The sequence below is a fragment of the Vollenhovia emeryi genome, unplaced genomic scaffold, assembly GCF_000949405.1.
Source record: "Vollenhovia emeryi isolate VEMERY1.0 unplaced genomic scaffold, V.emery_V1.0 DF939139.1, whole genome shotgun sequence".
Taxonomy (NCBI): Eukaryota; Metazoa; Arthropoda; class Insecta; order Hymenoptera; family Formicidae; genus Vollenhovia; species Vollenhovia emeryi.
In genome coordinates, this window is record NW_011967227.1 from 2,339,537 (window position 1) to 2,353,782 (window position 14,246).

The following is a 14,246-nucleotide window of genomic DNA, read 5'->3' on the forward strand; positions in this document are numbered from 1 at the left end:
CTTTTTTTTTTCATAGGGTACTACTACTATTACTACTATCACTATTACTATCATTATTACTATTACTACTACGACTATTACCGGTTACGACTACTGCTGCTGCTATTGCTAATTGTTATTATGTTGTATATCGTATAGTCAAATCTTGAATCGCAGCGATCTACTCGGGACGAAGTACGAGCCCTCCCGACGAGCGAGGGACGAGGACAAAGCGATGTATATCAACGGCGTGTTGCACAACCGCGTTATCTCGATCATTGCACTACACCTGAATCTCTTTGCTTTCTTTCGCACAGGGGGGAGGGGGGGGGGAGTATCGAGCGACGATAATTAACACGAATGAAATTAATCGTTTGAAAGAATTGCCCGTCTTTCTCGCGCTTTCACGATCGAATTTTTCGACAGGGTCGCACCTCGAAGCCAGAAAAGACGAGGCGATTAGCGGCCGATGTGGTAGCGAAGTAAAATTTTCTTAGACAAATAATAGTAAAATTTAGACGGAATAAACGACGGTTGTTAGAACGCGAGTTATGGAGATACATTGTTCTTTGACTGGAAACAATATACGTAAATTACAAAACTGACTTTACAATTAATGATAGATAATATTTTGTTAATTTTAACTTACAGCTAAGAAGGAAACTGGTTTACAATCAAATACTTAACACACTCAGACCTCTCGTTCCTCCTTCACACATAACTTATTTTTTAAATCTTACTTAACTCTCAACTTATACTTTCGCTTATTCAATGTGAATTATATCTATTTTCATCGCCTCATTTTCATCATCTTATCACCTTATATCCTTTTTTCTTTTCCTTTTTCATCTACAATTTCCTTAAAGATCTCTCCTCATCTCCGTCACTTCAAAATTTTGTTTAATTTCTCTTTTTTAATTATTTTTTTTAAAATAAATTTCTTGTGATTTCGCGCACTTCTCTATAACGCATATTATCTCTCCCTTGCTTGCAAAATACAACTTTGCAATTAATGCATATTATCGCAGGCGCTAACTCTTTAGGAATGCAAAGCACCCCCCCCCCCCAGCCCGAATAAAATTATTGGTTGAGCGTCTCCCCATTGTAATTTTTTTTTGTTATTTAATAACCGCACAATATCGGTTTGAATTTCTTAAGTGTTCCGTATGTACATATGACAGTGGAATTTAAATGCTATTATAAACAAATTTATAAATCAAAAACTGCGTCATACAAATAGACACACACTCACAATTAACACTCATAGCTAACAACTGCCTTATTTTCGCTGCCCTTTGTCTTGTTGAAGTAATAACGAAGGTCCTAGATGTGGAGGTTTTATGAGAAGACACTTTCAATTTGGATTTGTATTGGTTTTGTATTTAAAAAAAATAGAAGACAACAGATCCACAATAAAAATAATTTCGTTGCGCCGAGAGCCTTTTACCGATCAGTTCCCTGACGCTGTCGTCTAACGAACGAATCTGTGTGTGTGTGTGTGTGTGTGTGTGTCACATCAAAACGTAATTACATCTTTGATCTGTTCAGAGATTTTTCAAGAACACAAACTAGTTTAGTAATATTTATTATTCACGAAGACTGGTGTCTTCCAAAGGAGATATCTTTTCACTCTCTCAGTGACAACTTGACATAATTCTGTCGTTAATCCGAGGTTTCCCACCTCGTCTTTCTCGAACAAATCTTATCTCATTTATCGCCCGTAAGAAGTTTCCCCCTGCACCAACAACGTTACTTTAGTTACCAAACTCGTCTATCTGTCAAGGGGAAAATCTCTGCGCATCTCATCGTTTATTGTTTCAACAAACTCGAAGCTATAAATCACCACGGTTTACGCGTGCTCGTGTAAATCTCCCTTCTCAATGGCATCAGCCAGAAATTATTTTATACTATACAATTACCCACGCACTCATTGCACGCTAATTTGTTGCCGCAAAAATGACAAGACACGGCGAATCGAAGTAATTATCTCGGTTGCTAGTAAACATATGAAATTTCAAACATAATTGCAATAGAGCAACAAAAGACTGCTACTCTATTGTAATTTTGTATAGTCATCGGAGATGAGATTCTCCAATTTCCCATCTACATACATATTTACGTATCAATCGGGTACGTCCGAAAGTGCGCGTGTATTTGTATCAGATCAAGAGGTCTTCCCAGTAGACACAAAGTAATTAATAGTTATATAACATCAATAACATTACAATTTCCTCAACAATGTAATGCAACATATTTCCCGATAGGAAAATATTTAGCAAATTATGTTACGAAATCTGGATGAAACTTGGAATGCTGGAACTATGCGCGCATATTTCGAACAACATGCGGAAATGGAGACCTTCCATCAGATATTGATAAATATTTGCACAGTGTATTTCTAGATAGTATGTCAGCAAATTATTGTGAAATTTCCTGCCTTTGGATGATGCAATTGTTACACTAAATTTGAGACATTTTCCTGTCGAGATTGTAACCGTAATATACAGGGTGTTAAAAAACCATTAAATATTTATATAGATAGGACACCATACTCAGTGAAAAATCTAAATAAACATTAGTAGAAAACTCAACCGTTTCTGAGATATAAACATTTTTGTATGTTAGCATCATATGACCCGTACAGTTTATTTAGATCAGTATGGTGTGTCCTATCTACCATATAAATATTGAATGATTTTTTTTAACACCCTGTATATAACAGTTACATTGTTGAATGGAAAATTATGATATTGATGTTACGTAATGTTGTTGTTTATTGGATTCTCTGTGCGAGTTGTTGCTTTGATGAAGAGAGAGAAAAGATGAACACTGCCAGCACGAGCGAGAGTTCTTATCTTGCGTTTTCCCGTTTATGACTGAACTGAAAACACGCTACGCATGGCGGCGAGTCGTCGCTTCGTCCTCGTGGATCATAGCAGATTCGTCAAACGGGAAAACCCTCTCGAGGTAATCGATGTCCCCCGCAAAGAGGAGCAGCGACAATTCCTCCCCGCGTACTTTTATTTCCCCCTTTTTTTTGTAATTGCACGGTTTGCACAAGCGCGCGAAGTGCAGCCGAGGAAGTTACAATTAAATTAGAAACTTAGATTATAATTTCGTTACGATGCATCTCTGGCGTAAAGAAGCTTTATAACACTTGACTGAGATATACGATCGACCACAAATTTTTGGGTTGTTAATGAGAAATTTACGTTTTTCTATTTACTACATCTCTAATGATACTTTCAATGTTAGATAATTTAGTTTTCGCATTCTGCGATTGAACACCGGTGGTTTCGAACACGAAAAAGCAAATTGTCGCGCGAGTGAAAACTGTAATTACCAAGAGAGAGAGAGAGAGTGTGTGTATACGTTTTTGTTGTACGATTTTGGATCATAGTTAAAAATCGTACGCGCTTGTTTGGCCGGCCTAGGGGAGCTTTCGCAAATATGTCCAAACACAACATGTGAGAGAGCGTTCAAAGAGTCTCGAAATCCAATGATGACTCTAATGGCCTCCCTCGGCGATAGGACGTCACGACGACCGCGGCAAATGTCGAGAATAAATTCACGATCAATGTATTTTAAGTGTACTAATCGAACTGTGTACCGAGGCGAATGGTTTGTATATATACAATTACTATTATAATCTATTGAGACAAGAAGAACATTATGATAATATGTGCAAGTGTGCTTGAGAGAAAGCGAGAATGAGAGGATGAAAGGGGGAGAGAATTAGATTTAAAAAAATGTCCGATAAAGTGTGGCGAAAAGAGCGGCAACACCGAGAACGATAGCAAATATTAAATACTGTAAAACTGTCTTTGTGTACTATATGACAAAAAAATGACAACCATACCTGTAGTTAAAACGTTTTGATCAGTGCGAGAGAGAAAGTGTGTGTAAGATGTGTGGAAAGATGTGGTCTGTTCTACACAAAGCCCTATGTATAGTCTTGTTTCTCGATTACTTTGCATTTGTACTTCGTTCCGTCTTAGCAGAAAAGCGTTGGGGACATAATCGGTAGTCGAATAATGAGAATGTTGACCCATGTACATCCGCATAATTTTTTTCTTCCTTTTTTCTCCCAAACGACTCCGAATAGAGTGGCAAAGCGTTGAAGTGAGACACTCGGCATAGTCTTCTCTGCCTTTAAGTTCAGTATATTTTAATTTCTACGAGCGAAGCACGTTAATCCGAAAGTATGTCTTTCCGCGAACTACTTACTTTTCAATAATCTAAATTATTCATTCCGATTTGTGACGAAGCATTTTAATTATTCTACGCTAATTTATTACTCGCGATGTTACTTGCGCAGTAAACCTCTTGCGACCGATGCGAGATGTTGCAATACGCTTGATGTAAATGGGTTAATCTCTATACATCTTCGTTGGACTGCGGAGTGCATTTTCCTTTCGTTGTTTCTCGCTCTCGCTAATTTACGTAATATAAACCATGTAAAGCATTAATGTTGACATATATTATTAACAATGCAATATGTGTGTGTGGAAAACTGCCACGATTGGATGGTTTACTTAGGATGATTCGAAATACAACCGTGAAGTGGGTCGTTCCACGGCTCGAAATAAGTCGAAACGATAAAATACTTTTTTCCCGAACGAAGCCTCGTTTTCGAGAAAAATAAAAGTTGATAAAAAATGCGTGTACTTGATTGATATTGGACATAATTTTCGTTACAAATGTTCTGCGTAGTTTGATTACTATCAGGACTAGTTAGTAATCATTTAAGAGTAAACTGATTGAATCAGTTACTACTATCGACTGATTCAATCAGTTTATTCTTAAGATAGACGAGTGAATTTGTACATGACAAGAAGATTAATTTTGTCTTATAAATTTATCTCTTATTTAATTGAAAATTGTTAAAATTAATGTTGAAATTATTGATTCTTGAGTCATATACAAAGTTATATTCTGCGAAATGGATTTAATTGTCTTAGACAATTCATTCTTTTAATTCTTTAAGTATGAGAATAATTTTTTCTTTTATATACGTACTTGATTAACTTTTAAAATGTTTTCTCAAAAAACGAGAGTTTTATTCGAATAAAATTTATTCTATTATTTTAATTTGTTCTGTGAGAGCTATAGTAACTTCCCAATTATACCACTTATTTCAGCCCACTTTGTATGTGTATACACATTTGCCCGCACGTGGGCACATACACATATAAACATTTTTAACTCAAAACAAAAACCTACCCAATTGTGACACTTTGTGACAAGGAATATCAATGCTAGATCTGTACATTGCTTACTTAATAAAGCAATGACTTTATTACGTTTGCGACAAGAGGAAGCGAGAGCGCGAGACAGCGAGAAAACTCTCTGCCTATTAATCTTGTAATAATTTGCGAAATTAATGTAAATTAAAGCTAGCCGCGTTAACCTTGCTAAGAAAGAAAGATTGCGTTGTCAGGAAATTCGGTCTTTTCACGATATTGGCTGAGAGCGTAAATAAAGACAAGAAGAGTCTGATGAGATAATGAAGCGCAATATTGTTACTCGTTTAAGTTTCACCCGGTGAATAGTGGTTGCGAGTAAAACGCGCAGCGAATTCATTATCTGTCTCGATGCGAATTTGCTTTTGAAATATATCGGGCGTCCGTCCCATTTACGTGTCTCGCAGTTAGATAAAATACGGGTATTACTAATTAAACTGGTTTTGCATTCGACACTTGGTTCGTGTCGATATTTCAGTAATATACACAGCAGGGAGTCCTGAAAAAAATTATATCTTTGAACAAATAGTAATCTTTTTGATTTACGAGATTGACGATACCTATGTCAAATATTTCGATTCAGTAGATAACTCATTGTCAACAAATTCGCCGTAGCAAAAATAAAGCTATGTTTTTTTAAATATAAGGTTGCGAAGTGAAATATAAATTTTGCTATAAATTTACGAATATTACACGAATGTAATTCTGAAAATACCATTCCTAAGTTAGATAAGATGCCACGCTTTCATTTTTATTCTTTATCTACAGGATTTTCACATTGACCCAACGTTGGCATTGTATCACCATTCTATAAAATTCCTCAATCGAACGAAAACGATTTTGTAAGTTTATACATGGATATAAATTACGAACCCAGTGAGAAATGAATCGAAACGACGTCGAATCGACATCGACACCGTTGAATTGACATCGATTCGACATCATTTCGACGTCAATCGACGAATCATTTCTCACTGGGAATCGCATCTAAATATGCCACTTTTCGTTTTCTTTGCCTGACATTTTAATTCGAATACGTGACATAGGTGCATCAATCCGAACAAATATAATCGAGTATAATTACATAATTAAGCTTATCATGAAATTCAAAATTTAATGTCAAGTGTGTTATGTACAGCGCGATAAAAACATACTTTTTCGGACACCCGGTAAATTTGAGGCACGTCTCGATGTATGAAAAAATGTGGAAGTGACGAAAAGGCACCAAGGGATGCATTCGACTTGCATTGTTTCCTTCCGCGTACATATTTTTAGTTTCTCTACTACGTTACGTTCACCGTAGGAGTAAATTAGGTGCCGAGAAAAGCGTTCACATTCTTTAGATCGAGCGCAGCCACGGCAGATGAAAGAGGAGCTCGTGAATTATATAATTATATACATACGTGCGTTAGTATTTCGGGGTAGAATATTTTCAAAGATACTTGCGAGAGAAAGAGACACACTCGCCGACGTGAGTAACCGTCTTGCCCGTTCACGGGCTTTCTCTGTCGCCGCCTGTTTGTCAAATCTAGTTGACGATGAAGAAAGGAAGAAACGAAGCATTTTTTTAAATTAAACCGAAACAAATGAAGCTTGTCTGGGTTCTCTTGTCGACTGTATTATCCTGCCCGGATTCCTTTCAATAATCCCACCGAGCCTTACGTCAAAATGCATGACTATATTGCAACAATCTTTATTAGAAATTGAGACGGGAAACTTATAGTCAACTCAACTGTTTTCAAGTGGTGCTAAGTCCCAAAAAATAGGGTCGAAACGTTGTGTAATGAACTAATAAAATAACTAGCCAGTTGGGTTGACTGTAAGTTTTCCGTCTCAATTTTTAATCATTACTGGTGACAATAAGCAAACTCTTCTTAATCTTTCTACAAATCACTATGTTTCAATTGTAGTAAACAGCAGTTTATATAAAAAACGCATTTAGTCCACATATATTGAATAACAGATTAAGTGTATTCATAGTAATCAAATTTTTTTCTCTTAAAAACTATCCTGAATTTTTGTTTATCCAGCTAAAAAACCGCCGTCGATAGGCAAGCAGACACCGTTGATCATGGAACTTCGATCACTCAATAAATATACAACAGGATCCACCACCTCGTCGATGTCTGCAACATGATATGTCGAACCGTCTACTTAATCATCTATTTTTTTAATAACTAACGTTCAGAAAAGCAAAAATAAATTAATAATTAGGTAGAATGGTATAAAATTCTAAACTAACGAAAAACTAAGGACGATTGCTAAAATAACTGTGTAATTATTTCTGTAAAGTTATTAGAGTAAGCTTACTTAACACCGCGATAAATACACCGTATACAAAATTATCTGAATATCCATTCCCTGCATTTTTCAGAAATAATATACATCGTAAAAAAAGCGTCGTGTACAGGTATAATCACATGTATGACTATTCATGACAACGAAAGAGAGAAGGTGAAAAAACAGCAACGCGCCTACGGCGCTCTTTCCGAGATATTTCAGGGGTCCGGAATTTTTCCCCACCCTGTATAATGGTTGAGTTCACTTATCATTGAATAAATTAAATTTCTGGTGATAAAAAATTCTCACGTTTGATATTTACGTACCAGCGAATCGACCAAGCGGAATTTTGCTGATCATGTCCGATGCTCTCTCCTGATTGTCCCACCACACTTTTCCCATTTCCGTCATCACGACTGTAGGACCGACGCTATTGACTCTTATGTTGTGCGGACCCAGTTCCAGAGCCATCGATCTAAAAACATCACAAAGTGCGAAATTAAAGTTCTTAAAATTTCAATTTGCCTCGGTAAAATCAAAACCGAAAATTTTCTTCGAAAATACTGGGTGGTCACAGTTAAATTACGAAGGATTGAAAATTAAAATCTAAGATTGAAAGAACCGCGAGAGATAAGAATAAGTGACAATGTTGTTTTCCATTTTACTTTCACAGAATTTTAGTTGATTTGAATTTTCTGAAAGAAAAAGAAAAAGTTGAGTAAGCCTTTGTAGATAGGGGAGCGTCATTCTTCTCTTTTTTATTTCTTTGATCTTTTTACATTCCATATTTCTATTCCATGGCCTACTCGTGTATTGATTCGCAATAAATGGCAAACTTCGATAATTTCCGAACGCTTCGGTTAAACGTCAAGCTCTTGTTTTATGGATCACGGCGATATTAATTATCTTACTTCGATAACATGTCGAGGGCCGCTTTCGACATGCAATAAGAGGTGTGATCCTTCAATGCCGCCTGACCGGCTTGTGACGATATATTTACAATGCTGCCGCCGCTTTTGCGCTCAATCATGCTCCTGGCTACAACCTGCGACACATTCAATACAGCCTTCACATTGACCTCGTAAGTCATGTCGAATGCCTCGCGCGTGACGTCCAAGAACGGTGAAAGGCACGCATAAGCGGCATTGTTGACTAACAGATCGATCGGCAGGACACTTTGAACGGCCTTCCTAGTCGCATCCCAGTCGCTAAGATCGACGCAGATCGGCCGAATCTTCGGATCCGTTGCTACTAAGGTGTCCAAGTGCTTCTTCGTTTTCGAAAGCGCGAACACCTGTCCCTTATATTTGGAGAGACGAAGGGCTAACTCCCTACCGATTCCTGCGTACATTTATAATGATATTTATGTATTATGTAATAACAAGGTTTAGAGACTCACTCAAACTTGACAACTAATTTCACAAAACCTTTTTTGCAATTACACGATCTAACAGTGAATTTTCCGCTAAATAAATTTCACTTCAAAAATAATAAATTCACGGTAGATCTAACAAACGATACCTATTCGTTTAGGTGCTGTAACTTCTTTTTTTTCGTAGTTTTACTCAGGGCCGGTTGTTCTAACTTTCTGGTAAGTTAATTGATATTTAAGTCATATCCAAATAGTCAAATCTGTGAGAACACAGATTTCATCAAATGCCTACTACAAATTTTGAAAGCACAGATTTGAAAGACGACAGATTGCACACAGGAACTAATATATTTGATGTCGCCAACGTGTCAGCAGAAATGCAACAAAATCTGCTCGCATAACTGGACCCTCACGGTTTCTGCCGGCAATCTGTTGATAGCGTATGTTTTACAGACTCTGTTGTCAAAACAAAAGCCAAATGCGGACACATATTGATACGGTTTGTGTGGGTTTCTGATAAATCTGCTATCAATCTGCTAACTTTTTGCTGACTGGGTATGTATGTCTTTGTTTTTCCTTTAAATCAGACGAAGATAGACGGAATAATTTAACTATTAGTTAACTTACTAAGAGGCTGGAAAAGCCGGCCATTAAAACAGGAAAATATTCTGAAGATAACTTTAAAAATTGAATAATTAATTTTCTTCGTCCTTCTAAATGCGTAGTCATTCTGCCAAGTCAATCGCAAACTCGCGACGTAATGCGTTGAAGAGAGCTCGCAGTACTAATTTTTCAAGAACCTTTTCCAAAAATTAATATAGAACAATTTTTAATTACAAAATTATATGAATTCACAGGAAGAGACATACCCTGACCAGTTCCGGTCACGAGAATACGTTTTCCTTCGAAGTTGATGTCCATAACTGTCGACCGACTATTGACTCGTGCCAACTCGCGCAGCGATGTGCGTTGATTACTGACATATGATCTCTGACACACTGGTTCTCTTCAGTGCCTCTTCTGTGGCGAGCAGAACTTACGCGTTATATTCTACAATACGTTGGGTGTCGTAATCGGGTGTCGAACGCATGCGCACTGCATTTTCGATTATCGTTGAAGTTATCACAAGCTGAACGTCGCTGTCGGAACGAAAGATGGTCATGTCCCAACTTTTCCGTCTTACGATTACAACCGATTATGCCAGAGCAATTTTCGGCGACTACGTTTTTATAATCTTGGTTTCAAAAGATCGTTCAAATAGTTAAATTGTTGTACCGCCATTCTTGCATACTTGGAAAATTCTTCATGGTCACTCATTCGAAAATATTCAAACAATTTTTTATGCTCATTATAGCCGCTATTCGTAGTAACGTGAGGCTTGACCCACCATCTTCTGGGTTTACGCCCTTTTTTTTTTACTTAATTGAAGTGTAACGGCTGGATTACTTTAACTAGAAAACGCAACTGATAAAATTGGAATAAATCAGGGCTCTAAACACTTTTTTTTAAATTGTGAAGTGGTGTTATTGCTAACTAGGAGTAAACAACAACGCCGCATACTACAAATCACTATGTTTTAGTTGTAGTAATTTAAGCAGCAGTTTATATAAAAAACGCATTTATTAAACAAATTTATAAAAACATATCTAAATCTGGCAGTGTTATGAGCAATATTGCTCGTATGTACGTCTATATGGGCATAAATAACCGTCTTCCTTATCATCTCTAATAAGCCCTTTCATGTTCATCACGCCAAGCATTTACAAACAGAAATGCAAGTCGGCCACTCCGTTCTCATTGCACGTTTTGCAGGATCAACTTTTCTTCTTTTTCGTTGAACCATTTACATTTTCTTTAGAAAATTAGACTGAAAACCCTTTCTAATTGATTTGGACATATAGCGTTGCCAACAATCGCATAGTGAAAAATAAAAATTGTTTACTAACAATAAGATTAAGAAATATGTAGAGAAAAACTGGATCACCACTTGTAATCACCAAAGATGCCTTAAAAAAGTATTCTGTATTTTTAAAAAATACTTATCAAATACGCAGACGTGACATAAGACAATATTTTCCGTCGTTCTTTTATAACAAACAGTAAAAAAAAAACTCCGTACGCTATAAATATATCTTAGAACTAATTTCAGACTCCAGAGTAGTACCTATTTGTACGCAAAACAGATTCTAAACCAGTCACGAGAATTTAACGCCGCTTGTTATGTTAGGCGGTAAATGTATAGAATGATGGCAAAGTGTTATTGTCAGTATTACTGCTTACACTTACCCAATTTAAATATGTTTTTACCATAAAACTAATTAATATTATGTATTCAATTATACTATCTTCTTATTTGTTATGTATTAAAATTTAATCTAATAATAATTATATTTTTACTTAAAAAATATATATTTAAATCCTTTGATTTGATTTAATTCAAGTTGCTTCGATTTGAATGAAATTTTGTCGCTTCTATTAAACAGAAAAAATCCTTGATTTACATACATATCTCTATATTTTGTGTTAAAAAAGTCGTTTTCCGTTTGTTATTAAATTTATATAATAGATTGTTGGCAGTTGACTTCTTCGACTAGATAAATGCTATTTTGTTCTATCTCACGGTTTCTCTTTGATTATAGTTCCTCGCGATTTTCCAAATCCATAAGCGTGGAAGTATCTTGCACGAGTTTCGATTCTTCCGTGTCGCTGATGTGTCCATCCTCGCCGGTATAATGCGTCGGATAAACTAAAAGTGGATTCGTCGATAATATAATCAAATCCCGAGTGGGAAATTGAGCCGCCCACTGTTTTCTGTTGAAAAATAGGAAAATGATAAATGAATATTAAGATCCGCCTAAGCCACTTTTAACAGAGATAAGTTATATAATGTGTAACCAACTTGCAGAACATTTGACCGGATTTTATGAGATTTATCGTTGTTTTACTACCCGAGATTTATTTTTTCCAATTCGAATGCGGATATTGAGTTATCCTTGAGATGAGAGATTTATTCTAAAACTATTTTATTTATTATTGAAACTCTAGACATTAATCATTTTACGTACTCAGGATGCGTATCTGAAAGAATAGGAAGGAATTCATCAACTGGGATTAATTTCCCGAGAGGCATAGCACCGATCAGTTTCTTCGCTCCGCTATCCGATAAAATGTAACCGAGAGTCCAGTAACTGTATCCCGCCCGTACCAGGAACTTGGATCCGTTCACTAAATTCTCTGATTTCACCAATCTTTTCCTTCCCATATATCTAGACATAAGATTGTAATGTGCCAATTTTAGGTTTGACCGACTTCCAGAACCAATTTTCACCGAATAAATTTCCTTTCGTTTTCCATGCAATTCAGGAGCGTCAGAAAATCATTCAATCAGTTTTATAACAAGCTACAATCGCTACAATCGCAACAGCAAAACTTTAATTTTCTTACTTTAATCTCATTTTATTTCTTCTCCTCTCATATAATTTTTATGCCTATATCAACTCTAAGTAAGATAAATAGTAAAATCGCAAATAGCTAACCAAGAAACAATCGAATTATGAAGCAGTACGATAAAGTATTTAGAAAATAATAAATTTTGTCAAAGGACTTACATCAAATCCCACTCGATTCCAAGATCAGACAATTCCGCTAAAACGTAATCGACTTTCTGCCGGAAAAACGGTTCAAAGCGAACGTCATCTTCCAACACCATTATGCTTTTGTATCCATGTTCCAGTACCTAATATATGTATATTTCATCAATAACAAACGACTTATTTTCTATTTAAGAGTATTTCATAGAGTATCTCTACCTTCTGCCATACAAAGTAATGGCTGAGAAAGCAGCCAATCTCGCCCATTGTCATCGGTCTACGTACAAAAAAAAGATTATCAATTATTATAAAAAGAATACCAAGAATTATAGAAGGAAGTGTAGTGATGCACATGATTTCGTAATTTATAAATTTTACAGATTATTAATGAATATAATCTAACCGTTTGAAATTTTTCTTTTTAAATTTAAATTTAATTGATTAAATTAAATTTTCTTCCGCCTATTCTCACCTTTTATGATAAGGATCTGAATATTCTGGCATCGGTACCACGCCCGATTCCTTTAGGGAACTCTCGTTTAAAGTCCTGGAACGATAAGAGAGAATAACAAGATAAAATGAAATCAATTAGCAAAAATATATTAAAAGAGAAAGGCGAAATTCACTTGTGTCTTGCCGAAAAACAAGCGTAGAGCGAATCAAAAAAAGGTCGAATACAACGCAACAATAGACTTACGATAATTCAATAACAGAAGTAGCAGGATCAATATATGATGAAGGTATTGTCGAATAACGGTATGTGTCCACATTTAATATACACGTTTCAAAATTTAACCTGTCGAAACTTGTTTTTTAACTAGTTTGCAGTTTGTTGGTTTGATAACTCGAGAGCTCTCTGTCCAGTTCACTTCTACAATAAACTAAAAACACTTGTAAATGAATGTCTATACCCTTCGTAGAGATGCAAAAAAGAAATAAAATTTTTTTAATTAACAAAAAACCACGAGAATTTATGACACAAAATTTGTTCGGAATGGAATTATTAATTCGCTGGGACATATCTATGTGCCCCTACAGTCGCGAAAGGGTAAATTATGATCTGTCCAACATATTTAATTAATGTTATACTGCTTTTATCAATTCGTTGAAAAAATTAATCTGCTCCAAAAAAGTAATCTTATTTTCGAGCTTTCAAGATGACCAAACTCCTTAATAAATAACCCAGTAAACACCAAGTAAACTGTTACTATATTATATCATTTATTGCATAATTACATTATTTAATAAATGTAATATTTGGAATGGTTTTTGGCAAGATTATGTTTCTTTCTGCATATGTTTCGTAGAATTTACATCGTCGCAATCTTGCGAAGGTAATAAAGTAAGGGAAATAAGTAAATAGTGGGCAATCATACGAATTCGTCCGGGCTAATTATTTTGTGTTAATTCGACCACAAGATATGTGAGGCAATCTGTAGATAAACGGGGTTGTGAAATCAAGAATACCGATAAAACTTCCCACGGAACTTGATGCGTCAAAATTCAAATTTGCCTGGATCGAAAGAAAAGGTCGGAATTGCCTTGTACTATCGCGTTGTATATCAGCGCCGATTTGTTGCGGGTGTCATTACAAACACCGTATTAGCAAGCACATTATGGCATTGCATATCAAACACCAAATCTCGGAAAGCATTAGTTTTGCGGGCTCTCTTATAAAACAAACCAAATGTCTTCCGTGACAATGATCGATTATTATACATCGCGTTGAAGCGATATGATCCTGTGATAATAAAACTATTCTTCAGTTCCCCACAAATTTTT

The 14,246-nt window shown here is 35.8% G+C and overlaps 2 protein-coding genes across 5 annotated transcripts in view; both read right to left on the bottom strand.

Moving 5' to 3' along the window:
- Positions 1 to 7,076: 7,076 nt before the first annotated feature.
- Positions 7,077 to 9,940, bottom strand: LOC105567309 (L-xylulose reductase). 2 transcript variants are annotated; one of them, XM_012022085.1, is made up of 4 exons: positions 9,744 to 9,930; positions 8,414 to 8,843; positions 7,829 to 7,977; positions 7,077 to 7,348 (listed from the first exon to the last, which is right to left on the bottom strand). In XM_012022085.1, the coding sequence occupies exons 1-4, from the start codon at positions 9,793 to 9,795 to the stop codon at positions 7,245 to 7,247; spliced, it is 735 nt and encodes a 244-aa protein (XP_011877475.1). In that variant the 5' UTR covers positions 9,796 to 9,930; the 3' UTR covers positions 7,077 to 7,244. The 2 variants fall into 2 exon arrangements, with proteins under 2 accessions (XP_011877475.1, XP_011877476.1); XM_012022086.1 differs by lacking the exon at positions 7,077 to 7,348 and adding an exon at positions 7,475 to 7,746 and having other exon boundaries at positions 9,744 to 9,940.
- A 535-nt stretch (positions 9,941 to 10,475) lies between these two features.
- The window catches only part of LOC105567313 (glycosyltransferase 25 family member), a 32,435-nt gene continuing 28,664 nt past the window's right edge, over positions 10,476 to 14,246 (bottom strand). For all 3 annotated transcript variants that reach the window (XM_012022091.1, XM_012022092.1, XM_012022093.1), the window contains 5 exons: positions 12,937 to 13,011; positions 12,684 to 12,741; positions 12,483 to 12,610; positions 11,940 to 12,140; positions 10,476 to 11,685 (listed from right to left, as the gene is read on the bottom strand). In XM_012022091.1, the coding sequence (XP_011877481.1) occupies positions 11,508 to 11,685; positions 11,940 to 12,140; positions 12,483 to 12,610; positions 12,684 to 12,741; positions 12,937 to 13,011 (640 nt within the window). In that variant the 3' untranslated portion in view covers positions 10,476 to 11,507. The remainder of the gene's footprint in view (positions 11,686 to 11,939; positions 12,141 to 12,482; positions 12,611 to 12,683; positions 12,742 to 12,936; positions 13,012 to 14,246) is intronic.

Bases quoted from the DNA above. Each gene is read 5' to 3' on its own strand.
- LOC105567309 (XM_012022085.1), bottom strand. From the start codon at position 9,795: ATGGACATCAACTTCGAAGGAAAACGTATTCTCGTGACCGGAACTGGT. The intron at 7,978-8,413 runs GTAAGATAATTA...TGATGTTTTTAG, and splicing joins GCCCTCGACATGTTATCGAA to ATCGATGGCTCTGGAACTGG. The intron at 7,349-7,828 runs GTACGTAAATAT...ATCATGTTGCAG, and splicing joins TCCGCTTGGTCGATTCGCTG to ACATCGACGAGGTGGTGGAT.